The sequence below is a fragment of the Polypterus senegalus genome, unplaced genomic scaffold, assembly GCF_016835505.1.
Source record: "Polypterus senegalus isolate Bchr_013 unplaced genomic scaffold, ASM1683550v1 scaffold_6665, whole genome shotgun sequence".
NCBI lineage: Eukaryota > Metazoa > Chordata > Cladistia > Polypteriformes > Polypteridae > Polypterus > Polypterus senegalus.
This window is the reverse complement of record NW_024384358.1, coordinates 201-13949: the sequence shown is the minus strand read 5'-3', so window position 1 is coordinate 13949 and position 13749 is coordinate 201. Positions and strand designations below refer to the sequence as shown.

General features: G+C 37.2%; 1 protein-coding gene across 1 annotated transcript; it reads right to left on the bottom strand.

Moving 5' to 3' along the window:
* Window positions 1-48: 48 nt before the first annotated feature.
* LOC120521942 (ATP-dependent translocase ABCB1-like) lies at window positions 49-12941 on the bottom strand (the record flags this gene model as incomplete). Its single annotated transcript, XM_039743207.1, has 5 exons — window positions 49-298; window positions 1489-1692; window positions 2116-2319; window positions 3075-3200; window positions 12831-12941. Coding segments are annotated over 5 exons (895 nt in total), but the record flags the coding sequence as incomplete, so codon positions are not given.
* Between the last annotated feature and the right edge of the window lie 808 nt (window positions 12942-13749).

Genomic DNA, 13749 nt, shown 5'->3' with positions numbered 1-13749 from the left:
ATGGCATAAATGGTGAGGCAATACACATTTTGGCTGGGATGCCCTTACCTAGCTGACATGCTATGCCAATAGAGTCCTGCTTATAGGCGAGCTCTGTGGGTGCAATTGTTTCCCAGAACACTCTTTGACTGCAGCAGTAATATTCTGCTAAAGAGTTAAGGGTCCCAAAGAGACTACTGCAAAATGTAGTACTTGTTGGAGTATCTGTGGGTATAGAGGTGACCTGATAGTGCTCCTTGGTAAGCTGGAGTAGAACTAAAGGTGTTTCTGGTAGTAGCCTTATAAGAGCTTCCACTTCCTCAAGTCAGATAACCAAATCAGTTTTTGTATTATGTGAGTTAGCACAAGAAAAAAGTCTGATATATAGAAGGAGAAAGGAGGATGTGTGGCTGGAAAGACTTGAACAAACTAGTTTAAATTTGGTGTTAGCACTCATGGGGGTGCAGGTTAATGACATAATATGTTTGAATTACGTATGTTACATAAAACAGTAGAACATGATTTGTTTGCATGGAGGAAGTAAGAATGATTAAGAAAAAAGTGGAAAATACAAAGGGATTTGGAGTGACAGAGATTTTAGAAGTAAAAAATGGGTCAAATAATGTATGGAGTGCGGTATTTTAATTTTTAGTATAAACAAATCTGGTTGTGAGTATCTGAATTTGACACATCTACCTCACACTTCAATACAGTAGGTGGAAATGATCTGAATGAATGTAGGATATGGACCAGCATAAACACAAAGAAGAAGCAGAAGTAGAAGAAGTCAGATAATCTTGAAGTTGGGAGTGGAATTGAAGTTAAGACTTGAAAGAAGAGGAGGCCACTGAATTTTGGAACGGGGGCAGCACTCTGAGCCTATATAGTTAAGTCAGATAAGTTAAGAAAAGGCCAGAAGGACATTTACATTTATTATTCTGATATCCTGCTTTGCATTTGTATTCTCTTTTCCTTTATCCTCCCATGTACAGTTTTGGTTTAATAAATTACCATTCATAACACTAATCTGAACTACATTGATGTGTCCCTGAACATAGAAGTCTGCTCCAGAGTACCCTTGCTTTGTTACAACAGGTATGAAAGTGTTGTTGTATTATATAAATCTATTTTCATTCCACTGCCTTAATGATTCTGCCCATTGCTCTTTGTCTCTTGTTTTTTTCCCTCCATTTATTCAGTTGGAGTTTTCACAGATCCGTTTCCACTTTCTACATCCACTGCTTTCTTGGTTGTCCAACATTTCTGATGCCTTGTGGTTTACTATTTATTAGTTTCTTAAGGGTTCCATCACCCTCTAAATCAATACTATAATAAAATGTATTGGAACTTTCTCACCCATTAAAATTTAAACATTTGGACCTTTCCACCGACTTCATTAACATCTGTATATAGCAGCAGCCCTTGCAAAGTAGTATAATAAAATAAAGTCAAGTTATAGGCCAAAAAACATTTGCATCCCTTTAGCACAGACAGCCCTAGTATAATCACTGTGGTAAGGAAATTGAAGTTGTTTTTATTTACCTTATCTAAAGCTGTCTGGACAATATATTCACTCTGATTATCAAGGGCTGAGGTTGCTTCATCCAAGAGCAGAATCTTTGGATTCTTGACAATAGCCCGAGCAATGGCAATCCTCTGCTTCTGTCCTCCACTTAGCTGTGCCCCTTCTTCCCCAATTATGGTATTTAAGCCCTTTAAAATGTGACAAAGAGTGACATTTAAACTGTGTTAGATCACTTATACATTTTCAGTATAAATTGAGTGTTGTGGTATTTGCATTTATGAATATTTGGAGGCATCGTAAATATTGTTGTTGTTTTAAATTTGTATCAAAGAATCCAAAAAATCATAAAGACATTTCTAGATTACTAAAAAACAGAAAAACAGAGATTTGTACGTTCCTTTTAAAATAAGAGTTTTATATTTCAAAGTTAAACTATAACAGAAGAAGTGCACTGCATTCTCAAATGTAAAAAGTACGGAATCCACTGAGAAAAAAACTAAGGAGTGACTTGTCATTATCCAAACAGGACCAAACAAATTCATGAATAAAACTTAAGATTATGAGTAAAACTAAATACAAACACCTTTATGATATTTACATAAGATACTTACATCAGGAAGCCTAGATATAAAATCATAGGCATTGGCCTCTTTAATTGCTTGCTCAATTTCTGCATCTGTTGCATCTTCTCTGCCATATCGTATATTTTCTGCAATGGTTGTGGCAAAAAGCACTGGTTCTTGACTTACTATGCCAATATTCTCCCTTAGCCATTTGACATTAAGGGTGCGAATGTCTTGTCCATCAAGAGTAATCTATGTTGAGATGAAACAAATCAAAAATGTAACTTTGACTTAGTAAGTGAAGGTAATCATATTAGACTAGAATCTAGAGACCTGCAAATAAAAATAATTTCTGTTGTATTTAACTTTTTCAAATTATCCACACTGAAGCCTGCAACAAGAGAGTGTGGGAAGCTCAACTCACAAGGTAAACTGGGGGAAAAATGGGGGAGAAGTATAGATACTAACCTGTCTTCCTCTTCTAACAGAGATGGAGACCTCGGTCCACCCTGGAAGCCGTTATCCTACCTGTCACTTGGCTATAAAAGAAATGTCACAACCAGCAGTCGGTGTTCATTACATGGACTGTGACTGTTGGAGCCAGACAGCCCACAGAAGCAACCCAACCTCGGACACTGAAGCTCAGTAAACATTTACACTGTAGCATCACTGCCATTTAATCGGGACCTTCCTGGACCACAGTACTTTATCTTCTTTCTCTCTTTTGTCCTTACAATGGTAAATCCAACTAAATTTACAATGTCATGCTTATGAGACTACTAGGACAGCCAGTAAAGATATTTTAATAAAATATCAAATGTTCATTGTTGGTGATTAAAAAGAAAACATAAATGAATAATAAGTTCACTTTTTAAATGTATGAAAATTACAGATAGCATACATAAAGTACTGTATTTCATGGAGGAACATAAAGAAAGCTAAAATTCATGATTGCAATACAAATGTAACTTAAAACAGAATATAAATTGTAGAAGCAGTTTCCATACTTCTCCACCTAGAGGGTCATAGAATCGTTGTAGAAGTTGAATTGTTGTACTTTTTCCACAGCCACTGGCTCCAATCAAGGCAATTGTTGTTCCACTTTGCACTTTCAGATTCAATCCCTGCAAAATCTAAAAGAAAAACATAAAGACATTTATCACAGATACAGCATTCACTCTGTTGAAAAGCTTTTTGAGAATTTTTGATTTATGGAATAATGGATTGGCATTTCATCTGAGGCTTGTTCTTGTTTAAAACTAGGGAGCTTCGCCCCCGCTCGCTTCGCTCGCCTACCCCCATTTTTGTTTTTCCGGATACACACTTTTAAGAATTTTTTTTTCTTTGAATTCTTGCTATTTCATTAGTTTCACTTTTATTTCAGAAGTTCTGTAAAATCAATATTTGGAATCTTTCGAGTCCCAATGTGCTGAATCTTTTTAATGAAGTCTGTGAGACTTGTGTTTAATGACTTTGTACCATAATTTAGGATAGGTTTCTCTGTTTGGAATTTCAGCACAGACAAAACGATCTACATCATCAGAAAGTTAATAATTTTTTTTTACAAAGTAACCAATAAATGCATGTGATGTAAACTCCGTTTCTGAAATTCTCTTGACTTAAACATCAAAGCCTTACAATATTTACATACTTCTGACATATCACCTATGTCCATATATTGGATCTCTATTGCCTTTTTTTTATTTCTCCGAGTAATAATTTCTTTTTCTTTGTGCTAATGCGATGTTTACTTTGTTTGTTTTGACACTGTTGTTTCTTTCTGCTTTCATATTCTGTATCTTACCCTGAATGTATTTCTATGAGTCTTTTGAATTCCATGTTTCATTATCTCTAACCTGCTCTGCATGTGTTTGGCCCCCTTGTTTATTAAGCTCTTTATGACATTTTACTTTGTTTTATACTCTGTCTTTTATTCTGACCTCGCTTTTTCCTGCTTTTGTTTCAATGACACCTGGTCCGTGGTGATTACTTTCCCTTTTTCGAGTAATAATTTCCCTTTGCTTGCGCTCCTGAGATCTGTACTTTTTTTTTTTAATACTTTCTAATTTTCCTACTTTCATATTCTTTAACTTTCTAGAAATGTGTATTGCGCTAGTGGTGGGTGGATCGATCCAAGTATCGATAATATCGATAACAATGTTGGTATTGATATTGATCAATACCATTGAATGGCATTGATAGTTTAGTTTCAGTTTCTCTTCTGAATGCACTGCGGCTGTCTAGGTAAGCACTGCTGCTCTCACGTCTATCACAGTGCGGAGCAGGCTTTGCTCCTCCTCTATCTTGTGTTTTGATGATGTTCCGTCACAGGACTCAGTGGCACCAGGCAAGCAAACAGGCTCACGTGCACGCACACACACACACACACACACAATACGGAGCGTAAGAAATTATGGCAGAGAGAAAGAGAAGTGGTGTGTGGCTTTATTTTCAAGCCGAAGACCAATCAATGGCAAGTTGTATTATTTGTAAAAAGGCTGTCAAATACAGTGGTAATACAATTAATTTATACAAGCATATGAGAAATCATTCAAAAGAAAATGCAGAGCTACAGAAACGGAGAGAGGAGGTGATAAATCCAACACAACCTGGCCCCGACAGAAGTAAACCCCCAAACCCCGAGGCAGCGGACATTGGCAGAGGCCTTTCAATTTGGCAGAGAATATCCAGGTAGATTATAGTGGTGAAAGTAATATTTTAGTCATCGTCAGCATTAGTTAATTTTAAATTTTCAAAGTGCAAGTGGTTAAAACTCAAAGTATAAATTATGCTAAGACCTTTATATTATGGATGCTAGTGTTAGCATCAGGGTCAAATAGGTAAATAGTTTGGGTTTAAATGACCATTTTTCAAAGTCACTGTGAACAGAACCATGGTTTTAATTCATTATTTTTTCTGTGATTACTGAATCAAAATTAATGTGTTATTTGTATTATCCCATAGATAGATACTTTATTAAACCCCAAGGGGAAATTCACAAAAGTAGTAAAAAGTGTCCAGAGAATGAGTCCACATAAAAGAAAGTGGTAGGAGTTAACAGTGAAATAGAGAAAAATAGAGAAAAAAGGTAGAAAGTCATACACGGAGCTGCTGGAAAGGGTGCCACTCGTGTCGGTGCCTGAGTCATATGTCAATTGCCACATGTTATAAAAGTGAATACATTTACTGGAATTGAAACAAATATACTGAATATAATATAGCTCAGATTTGATTGAATATAATTACCCTTTTGTGCTAACTGTGATGAGTACTATACTTAAACTACAAGATGTGCTACACACTTAATTATTTTATTATATCACTTAGCTGATTCCCCAAGAGAATTGGATATTACGAGGGGCCTTGCAGAAATAATAGTGAAGTAACTGCAACCTCTTTCCATAGTGGAAGATGACGGCTTTAGAAATTTTGTGAGGACACTTGACCCGCGATACAATATTCCAAGTAGAAAATCTTTAATGGAGGGAAAACTAAAAGCTCTTTATGAAGAATGCTGCTCTAAGGTCAGAAAGGAATTGAGTGGTGTGGACAACGTTGTGCTTACAATTGACATGTGGACATCAAGAGCCACAGAGTCATATTTAACAGTCTCATGCCACATCATAGATGAAAACTGGCAAATGCTGGCATATGTGTTAGAAATGTGTTGTGTTCCTGGACAACACACTGCAGACAATATTTGTTCACAGTTAACCAGAATCGTGGAAGAATGGGGCATAACAGACTCTGGCTGTTGTAACCGATAATTGCACAAACATGTTTGCTACTGTGCGCAAAGCAGGTTGGGCACACTACCCATGTTTTGCACACACTTTGAATTTGGTGGTGAAAGACTCTTTCAAGGCTCACCCTGGTTTGTCTGAGATTCAGCAAAAAGCCAGTGCTATTGTTGCTTTCTTTCACCACAGCACTAAAGCTGAAGACAAGCTCAAAGAAATTCAGAAGCTGCAGAAGTTCCCTGAACACAAACTAATTCAAGCAGTTGAGACAAGGTGGAACTCTGTATTCTACATGTGGGAGAGATTGTCTGAGCAAAAGGAGGCAGTTACCACTGTTCTCTGTCTCCTTGGAAAGAGCTCACTTTGCTTAAGTGAGCAAGAATGGTCTGTCATCAGTCTCTCCATCAATGCACTGAGACCATTTGAGGAAGCAACCAGGGAGATATCAACTGAAAAAATGTTTCACTTTCAAAGGTGATTCCCTGGTGTCACTGCTTTACAGAACCACTGCAACTTCAGAGTGCCAAGGTAGCAAGCTAGCTGCTGAGCTGTCAGTGCAGTTTTACCATCGCTTCAAGGCTATTGAAACATTTTATGGTCTTGCTGTCAGCACCTACCTGGAAATTAGATTTAAAAACCTGTGATTCCGTGATTCTGCAAATGTTGAACCTGTGCTTTGCCAGCAGCTCTGCCCCAGCCCCTGCAACTACTTTAAGCTCATCTGCAGGGGCTACTGCATCCCCACCTGCTGCAAAAGGTGGGATATGGACAGAATTTGACGCTGAAGTCCTTGCATCTCAGCAGCATCGGATAACTGGCACTGAAGTCCTAATTGAAATGCGCAGGTTCTCAGAAGAGAGGCCAATTCTTCGGGATCAGGATCCACTATGTTGGTGGAAAAAAAATCATCAACATTCCCCTCTTTGAGCAAACTTGCCAAGAAGCACCTAGGAGTGGTTGCAACCTCAGTGCCAGCAGAGGATTTTTTCAAAGGCAGGGCAGTTAATAAGTACCAGGCGAAGTGCAATAAAATCAAAAAATGTGAAAATGATACTGTTCCTGAACAAAATTCCTTAATCTGTTCTGCATGGGGGGGTGGGGGGATATTTCTTTGAGCGTGTTTACACTTTATTGTATTTTTTATTGTACTTTATTTATTGTATTCCCACTAATTATGTTTTATTTTTCATTTGTTTCAAAGGTGGATCTCTAATTTTGTGCACTTTATTTAAGAAAATACATTTTGTGTTACTTGTGTTTTATAATAAAGTATTTATTTACTTTGCCTAAATTCTGTCCTGGGTTTTAACTAATTAATAAAAAAAATCACAAAACACTTAAAGTTAATGAAAATTAATTCAGCTTTAGCAATTTGATGATGCCTCCACCTTAATTATTAAAAAATATCGATATCTGTATCGGAGATACTGCCCCTGTATTTACTTGGTATCGGATTGATACCAAATCTTGTAGTATAGCACACCACTATATTGCGCCAACCTTTTTTTTTTTTGAGCCTTTCGAATTCCACTGCTTTCATAATCTCTAACCTGCTCTGCATGTGTATAGCGCCAACATCCGGATTGGAAGTGCTTTTTTACAATTCCACTTGTTCCGGGGTAATAATTACTTTCCTTAATTTCTGAATTTGCACCTAGATTATTCTTTTTTCTTTTTTGTCTCTCCAACGCTTTTTGCCTGTGTACAGCAGTTGTCTTTTTGCCACTTTGCATCTCTGTCACTCGCGTTGTGAAGGTCGGGCGAGGGTAGTTTGGCTGAACACACGCTAAGGAGAAACATTCTGATCATTGGCAGGCTTTTTGCTGCTGGTGAGCTGCGTGTTTTGCTTGTCTCCTGTCGTTGTTTTAAGAGCTGGGAGCACATGAAGCGTGTCTGCCAACAGCAATCCAACAACTGCTATGTTAGATGTCCGCAGACTTGTTTTAAATGATGTCTCACTGCCTTGTCTCGCGTGACGTTTTTAACACAATACTAGTCCTTTATTTCCGGCCCCGGGCATGGTTAAATCTCTTTCTCAGGACATATAATGCTGCTCGTGTTGTCAAGGGGTGGGGGGCAGCTGAACGCATGCTAAGGAGGTACCGTCGCGCTGCTATCAGTCTTCCGTGCTGTACTTCGCCCTCTCTCAATTGGACCTAACAGTCACTTAAAACAAAAAAGGCTTCTTTCTATTTCTTTTCTTTACCTTTCTCTGCATGTGTTTCGCGCCGTTTGTTTGAGCCTTCCGAATTCCACTGCTTTCATAATCTCTTATCTGCCTTTTTTTCTCTCCAATGCTTTTGGGTCTCTTTTCTCTGTGCTGCTCTTTCTTCTTCTTTCATTGACGTTTCATCTAGAACGCATTGTCCTTATAGGCCTTGTATGTGCTGAGAGCACAGGATCTGTGTGTGCTATGTCCCTTTACACGACTTAGTGTTATTTGATATTGTTTGCGTCTTGCGGGTCTTTTAAGTGTCTTCTGAGAACTTCCGAGAAGATCACATATTGTCACCCTTCTTTTCCTTTCCAGGATATTTTTTATAATAGAGAGACCTGATGAAGCTTGGATATGCACGGGCTAACCACCATTCTGAGGTGGCTTTACAAATGGATACATGGGTGACTAGAACAGTGTCAACTCTAAACAAATGAAGGTGTTCAAGAAACTGTATTAAAAGGTATTTTTGTTGTTTGACAATATGTTATAGCACAAATACTAGGGTGTGAAAAAGCCTAAATTATGAACAACCAATAGGTATGCAACATAGGAGCATGTAGTCCTTGTAATCCATTTCCAAAAGATATTAGAAGCTTCTAGTAAATTACTTAAAATGTGTTTAGTTAAACTACATTATTGACATGTGTGATTAGTATAAATATGGTTTTTCGATTCAGGACTCTTAGCAGTTACAATGATTTGTGATATTGTTTTGTTTTAATGTCTATCATATACATATATATGCACATTATATATATACACATATATATATATATATATATATATATATATATATATATATATATATATATATATATATATACATATATATATATATATACACACACACATACATACAGTTGTGCTTGAAAGTTTGTGAACCCTTTAGAATTTTCCATATTTCTGCATAAATATGACCTAAAACATCATCAGATTTTCACTCAAGTCCTAAAAGTAGATAAAGAGAAACCAATTAAACAAATGAGACAAAAATATTATACTTGATCATTTATTTATTGAGGAAAATGATCAAATATTAAAAGTATGTGAACCTCTAGGATTAGCAGTTAGTTTGAAGGTGAAATTAGAGTCAGGTGTTTTCAATCAATGGGATGACAATCAGGTGTGAGTGGGCACCCTGTGTTATTTAAAGAACAGGAATCTATCAAAGTCTGCTCTTCGCAACACATGTTTGTGGAAGTGCATCATGGCACGAACAAAGGAGATTTCTGAGGACCGCTGAAAAAGAGTTGTTCATGCTCATCAGGCTGGAAAAGATTACAAAACCATCTCTAAAGAGTTTGGACTCCACCAATCCACAGTCAGACAGATTGTGTACAAATGGAGGAAATTCAACACCATTGTTACCCTCCCCAGGAGTGGTCAACCAACAAAGATCACTCCAAGAGCAAGGCCTGTAATAGTTGGCAAGGTCACAAAAGACCCCAGGGTAACTTCTAAGCAACTGAAGGCCTCTCTCACATTGGCTAATGTTTATGTTCATGAGTCCACTATCAGGAGAACACTGAACAACAATGGTGTGCAAGGAGAAAGCCACTGCTCTCCAAAAAAATATGGCTGCTCATCTGCAGTTTGCTAAACATCACGTGGACAAACCAGAAGGCTATTGGAAGAATGTTTTGTGGACGGATGAGACCAAAATATAACTTTTTGATTTATATGAAAAGCATTATGTTTGGAGAATGGAAAACTCTGCATTCCAGCATAAGAACCTTATCCCATCTGTGAAACATGGTGGTGGTAGTATCATGGTTTGGGCCTGTTTTGCTGCATCTGGGCCAGTACAGCTTGCCTTCATTGGTGGAACAATGAATTCTGAATTATATCAGAGAATTCTAAAGTAAAATGTCAGGACATCTGTCCATGAACTGAATCTCAATAGAAGGTGGGTCATGCAGCAAGACAATGACCCTAAGCACACAAGTTGTTCTACCAAAGAATGGTTAAAGAAGAATAAAGTTAATATTTTGGAATGGCCAAGTCAAAGTCCTGACCTTAATCCAACTGAAATGTTGTGGAAGGACCTGAAGTGAGCAGTTAATGTGAGGAAACCCACCAACATCCCAGAGTTGAAGCTGTTCTGTATGGAGGAATGGGCTAAAATTCCTCCAAGCCTGTGTGCAGGAATGATGAAAAGTTACCTGTTTAGTTGCAGTTATTGCTGCAAAGGGGGTCACACCAGATACTGAAAGCAAAGATTTACATACTTTTGCCACTCACAAATATGTAATATTCAATCATTTTCCTTAATAAATAAATGACCGAGTATAATATTTTTGTCTCATTTTTTTAACTGGTTTCTCTTTACCTACGTTTAGGACTTGAGTGAAAATATGATGATGTTTTAGGTCATATTTATGCAGAAATATAGAAACTTCTAAAGGGTTCACAAACTTTCAATCACAACTGTATATATACTGTGGGATATGGCCAGCTGTTCATCCTGGCCAATACCTCCACGCCGCCAGATGGAGCCCTCCTGGCAACATGGAGGTGCCCCAAATTCCAACAGGGCATCATGGACATTGGAGTTTTCTTTCACAGCCCTGCTGGATACCATTGGGGCCTCCAGAGGACGCTGCAGGGAGGCATGAGGATTTTTATTTGCATTATAACCCATAAGTACGTTCTAGTCACAGGGACAGAAGAAATTACATACTTCCGGGATGAAGAAAAGGAGTTTTCACCTGACCCAGAATTGTTAAGAATCACATGGACTGAGGGATCAGAAGCACTTCCGGGTCAAGGACTTTAAAAGGACGATGGGAAACCCCAGCAGATTGAGCCGAGTTGGGAGGAAGGGTGACTGAGCTGCTGGGAGGTGTGGAGGATTATTGTTTATTGAGTATTGTTTATGATTATTGTGGAGTGGAGGGTGCTTTGTGCACATTTGAAAATATTAAAATCAAATTATTGGACCTTTATCTGGTGTTTGGCGTCTGATCTGAGGATTCAAGTTGACGACAGCGCCCCCTAACTGTCATAATACACACACACACATATATATATATGTGTGTATGTATGTATAGTATGTATATCTACTCTCTATATATGAAATCCTAAGCCTAAAAGTATAATTATCTTTTGCACTGATTTTATGTCACATTTTTTGTCATGCTTTAAATCTGGCTTATTTTTAAACCTACATATATATGTTTGTTATCATTCTTTTCCAAATTTAATTTTAATGTGATTTTGTTAGATTTTCAGATTCTTATTCTGTTTTTCAATTATAACCTAAAAAATATCAAGAACTCACACCACACAAAATTAGACTTAACCAAGAGTGCCATGAGATTTAACTACTCCTGGGGCCGGAAATAAAAGACAAAGAGTAGGACAGCTGTTGTACAGGCTTTTAAATGTTCGAAGCGGCACATGAGATGCAGATCATGCAGCATAGCAGCAGAAGCAAGCCAACAGCTGATCGAGCAAAGAAGAGGTACAAGAAAAAAAAAAACTGTATTTGTTTCCCATTGTATCACCGTTTAAAAGGGGGTTTCAGAGGAGCGACTGCATCTCCTTTGGGTGTGTTCAGCTCCCCTCTTCACAACGCGAGTGCCAGACTGGCCGCAACTGGGGGTTGGACGATGGAGGCTCCAGGGGGATCAAATGATCTAAATCTATGTATGTATAAAATGCCAAATTGGTCATCATCTGTGTCCTGGAATGTCCAATGAGCAGAAGCAACAAGAAGCACAAAAGAAGAAAGATATTAGGACTGGAATGTTCAATGAACAAAGGTGACAGAAATCACAAGGAGAGATGGATGTAAGGGCTAAAATTTAAAATAACAAAGGCAACACTGAAATTTTGCTGAACATTGATGGGTTTAATTCCACTTTGTCATGCATCTCAATAGACAATAGTCAAAACATTGTTTCTCTGGCTTAATAGCACCTTGATTAACTTCTTTTCTTAAGTCTTTTGTGACTGTTTCCTGTATAAAAGAGTCACAAGTATACTAGACAACAGATGAAGTGTAAGCACTATTTGCAGTTAGAGCTGTAACAGGAATGTGCAGTATAAAGGCAAATAAAGAAGCTAGAAATAAAAAGCATTGTCTGTAGTGTGAACCACTATCAATAAATGCTGTTTGTGCTTATATAGACTAAGAGTTAGTACTCATGTAGAACCTCCATTAGAGTTTGTTCTTGTAATAGCAGAGCATTTATAACAATTTTGTCATCCTGATTATAAATCCATGTCGTTGTGTGTGTAGGTGAATAAGAGGCAGTGTAAATGCAGATTTAAGGAGATAGTAATCATGTGATTATGTAGGCTTGTACAGTGAAGATATACTTCTAATCATTTAAATCAGATGTAAACACGCCTACAATTTATGGGAATATGTTCACAGCTGCAGTACATCTCAGACTGGAAAGTATTAGATTTTTGTGACATGAACACACTAATGAAGCAGGAGCACATATCCTTTTTGGGTAACTAATTAAAGATAAAGGCACAGTGGAGAGAGAGAGAAAGAAAGGGAAGGAAAGAAAGAAAGAAAGAGAGTGAAGGGAGAGACCAATGCTAAACCAAAAACGGACTTATTGTAGGTAGGCACCAACAGAGAAAATCATGCTTCACCAATGAGGTCTCATTTTTGTAGTTATTCAACATCTTAGACTAAACGGATTATTTTTTATAGCTTATTTAGCAATGGCAGCCATGCACTAAAAAATATTTTTTCCTGTTTGTGGTGGTTGGTGCAGGTTAGTTTCAGACTGTTTTTCTTTTACATTTACTGTATTTACTGTTTACATGCATCAATTATATCCTACCTTTACATCAGGCCTTGTTGGATAGCTAAAATGAATATTCTTGAATTCAATGTCACCTTTTATCCGATCTGGTTTGTGTCCTTCTTTAGAACTGCTGTCAATTGGCCGTGGCTGAAAGTACCATATACAGATTATAATAACTGTTTTTTTTTAATTCATACAGATTATAATAACTGTTTTTTAAGGTCATAGAAAATGTTTTAGCATTACTTTTGCATTAGTAGTATTATTACTCATACAGAGTACTATGAAATTGTTACTTGGAAATGCTAATCAACAGGTAACACATTGTGACCCTCCGGTTAATTTCAGCTATAAAAAATGGTTAGAAATTATAACAACTTTTACATTTTCAAAACAGAAATAAAAAATAACAGGAAATCCATTCAATGGCTCTAATCAATGAATAATTACTACCATTCAAAAATATATCCACCCGCTTGTTGGACTAGGGGATTGAGAACAAATCCTAGTGTCAGCCAGACACAGGCAGTAACCAGCTATGGATAGCATTTCAGTTCATCACTTTCCTTGAGAAGAATACCTACTACCCAGGATATTTGTTAGCAAATACAAGCCACACTTCTATAAAAAAATTTTATCTTTACATTAAAGGCATTAAAGCATGAATTTGTTACAAAAAACTGTAAATAAGACATCTACTGCATGGGTTATTCAAGTAAACAAGTACCATGAAAAACACCACAACTGAAAAAAAATCCTAAGCAAGAATCATATTACTATATTCATGGAATCCAATAATATTTCATGAGTATATCTGGAAGTTCTTCCAGCTCATGCCTTGTTTGATTATATGGGAGTGAACTGCTGGAGTTTAGAGTGGAAATAATAAATCATTATTTGGAACACATGCATTTCTTGTGTGTTCCGTTTCTACAGTAATCTGTGTAGACACATT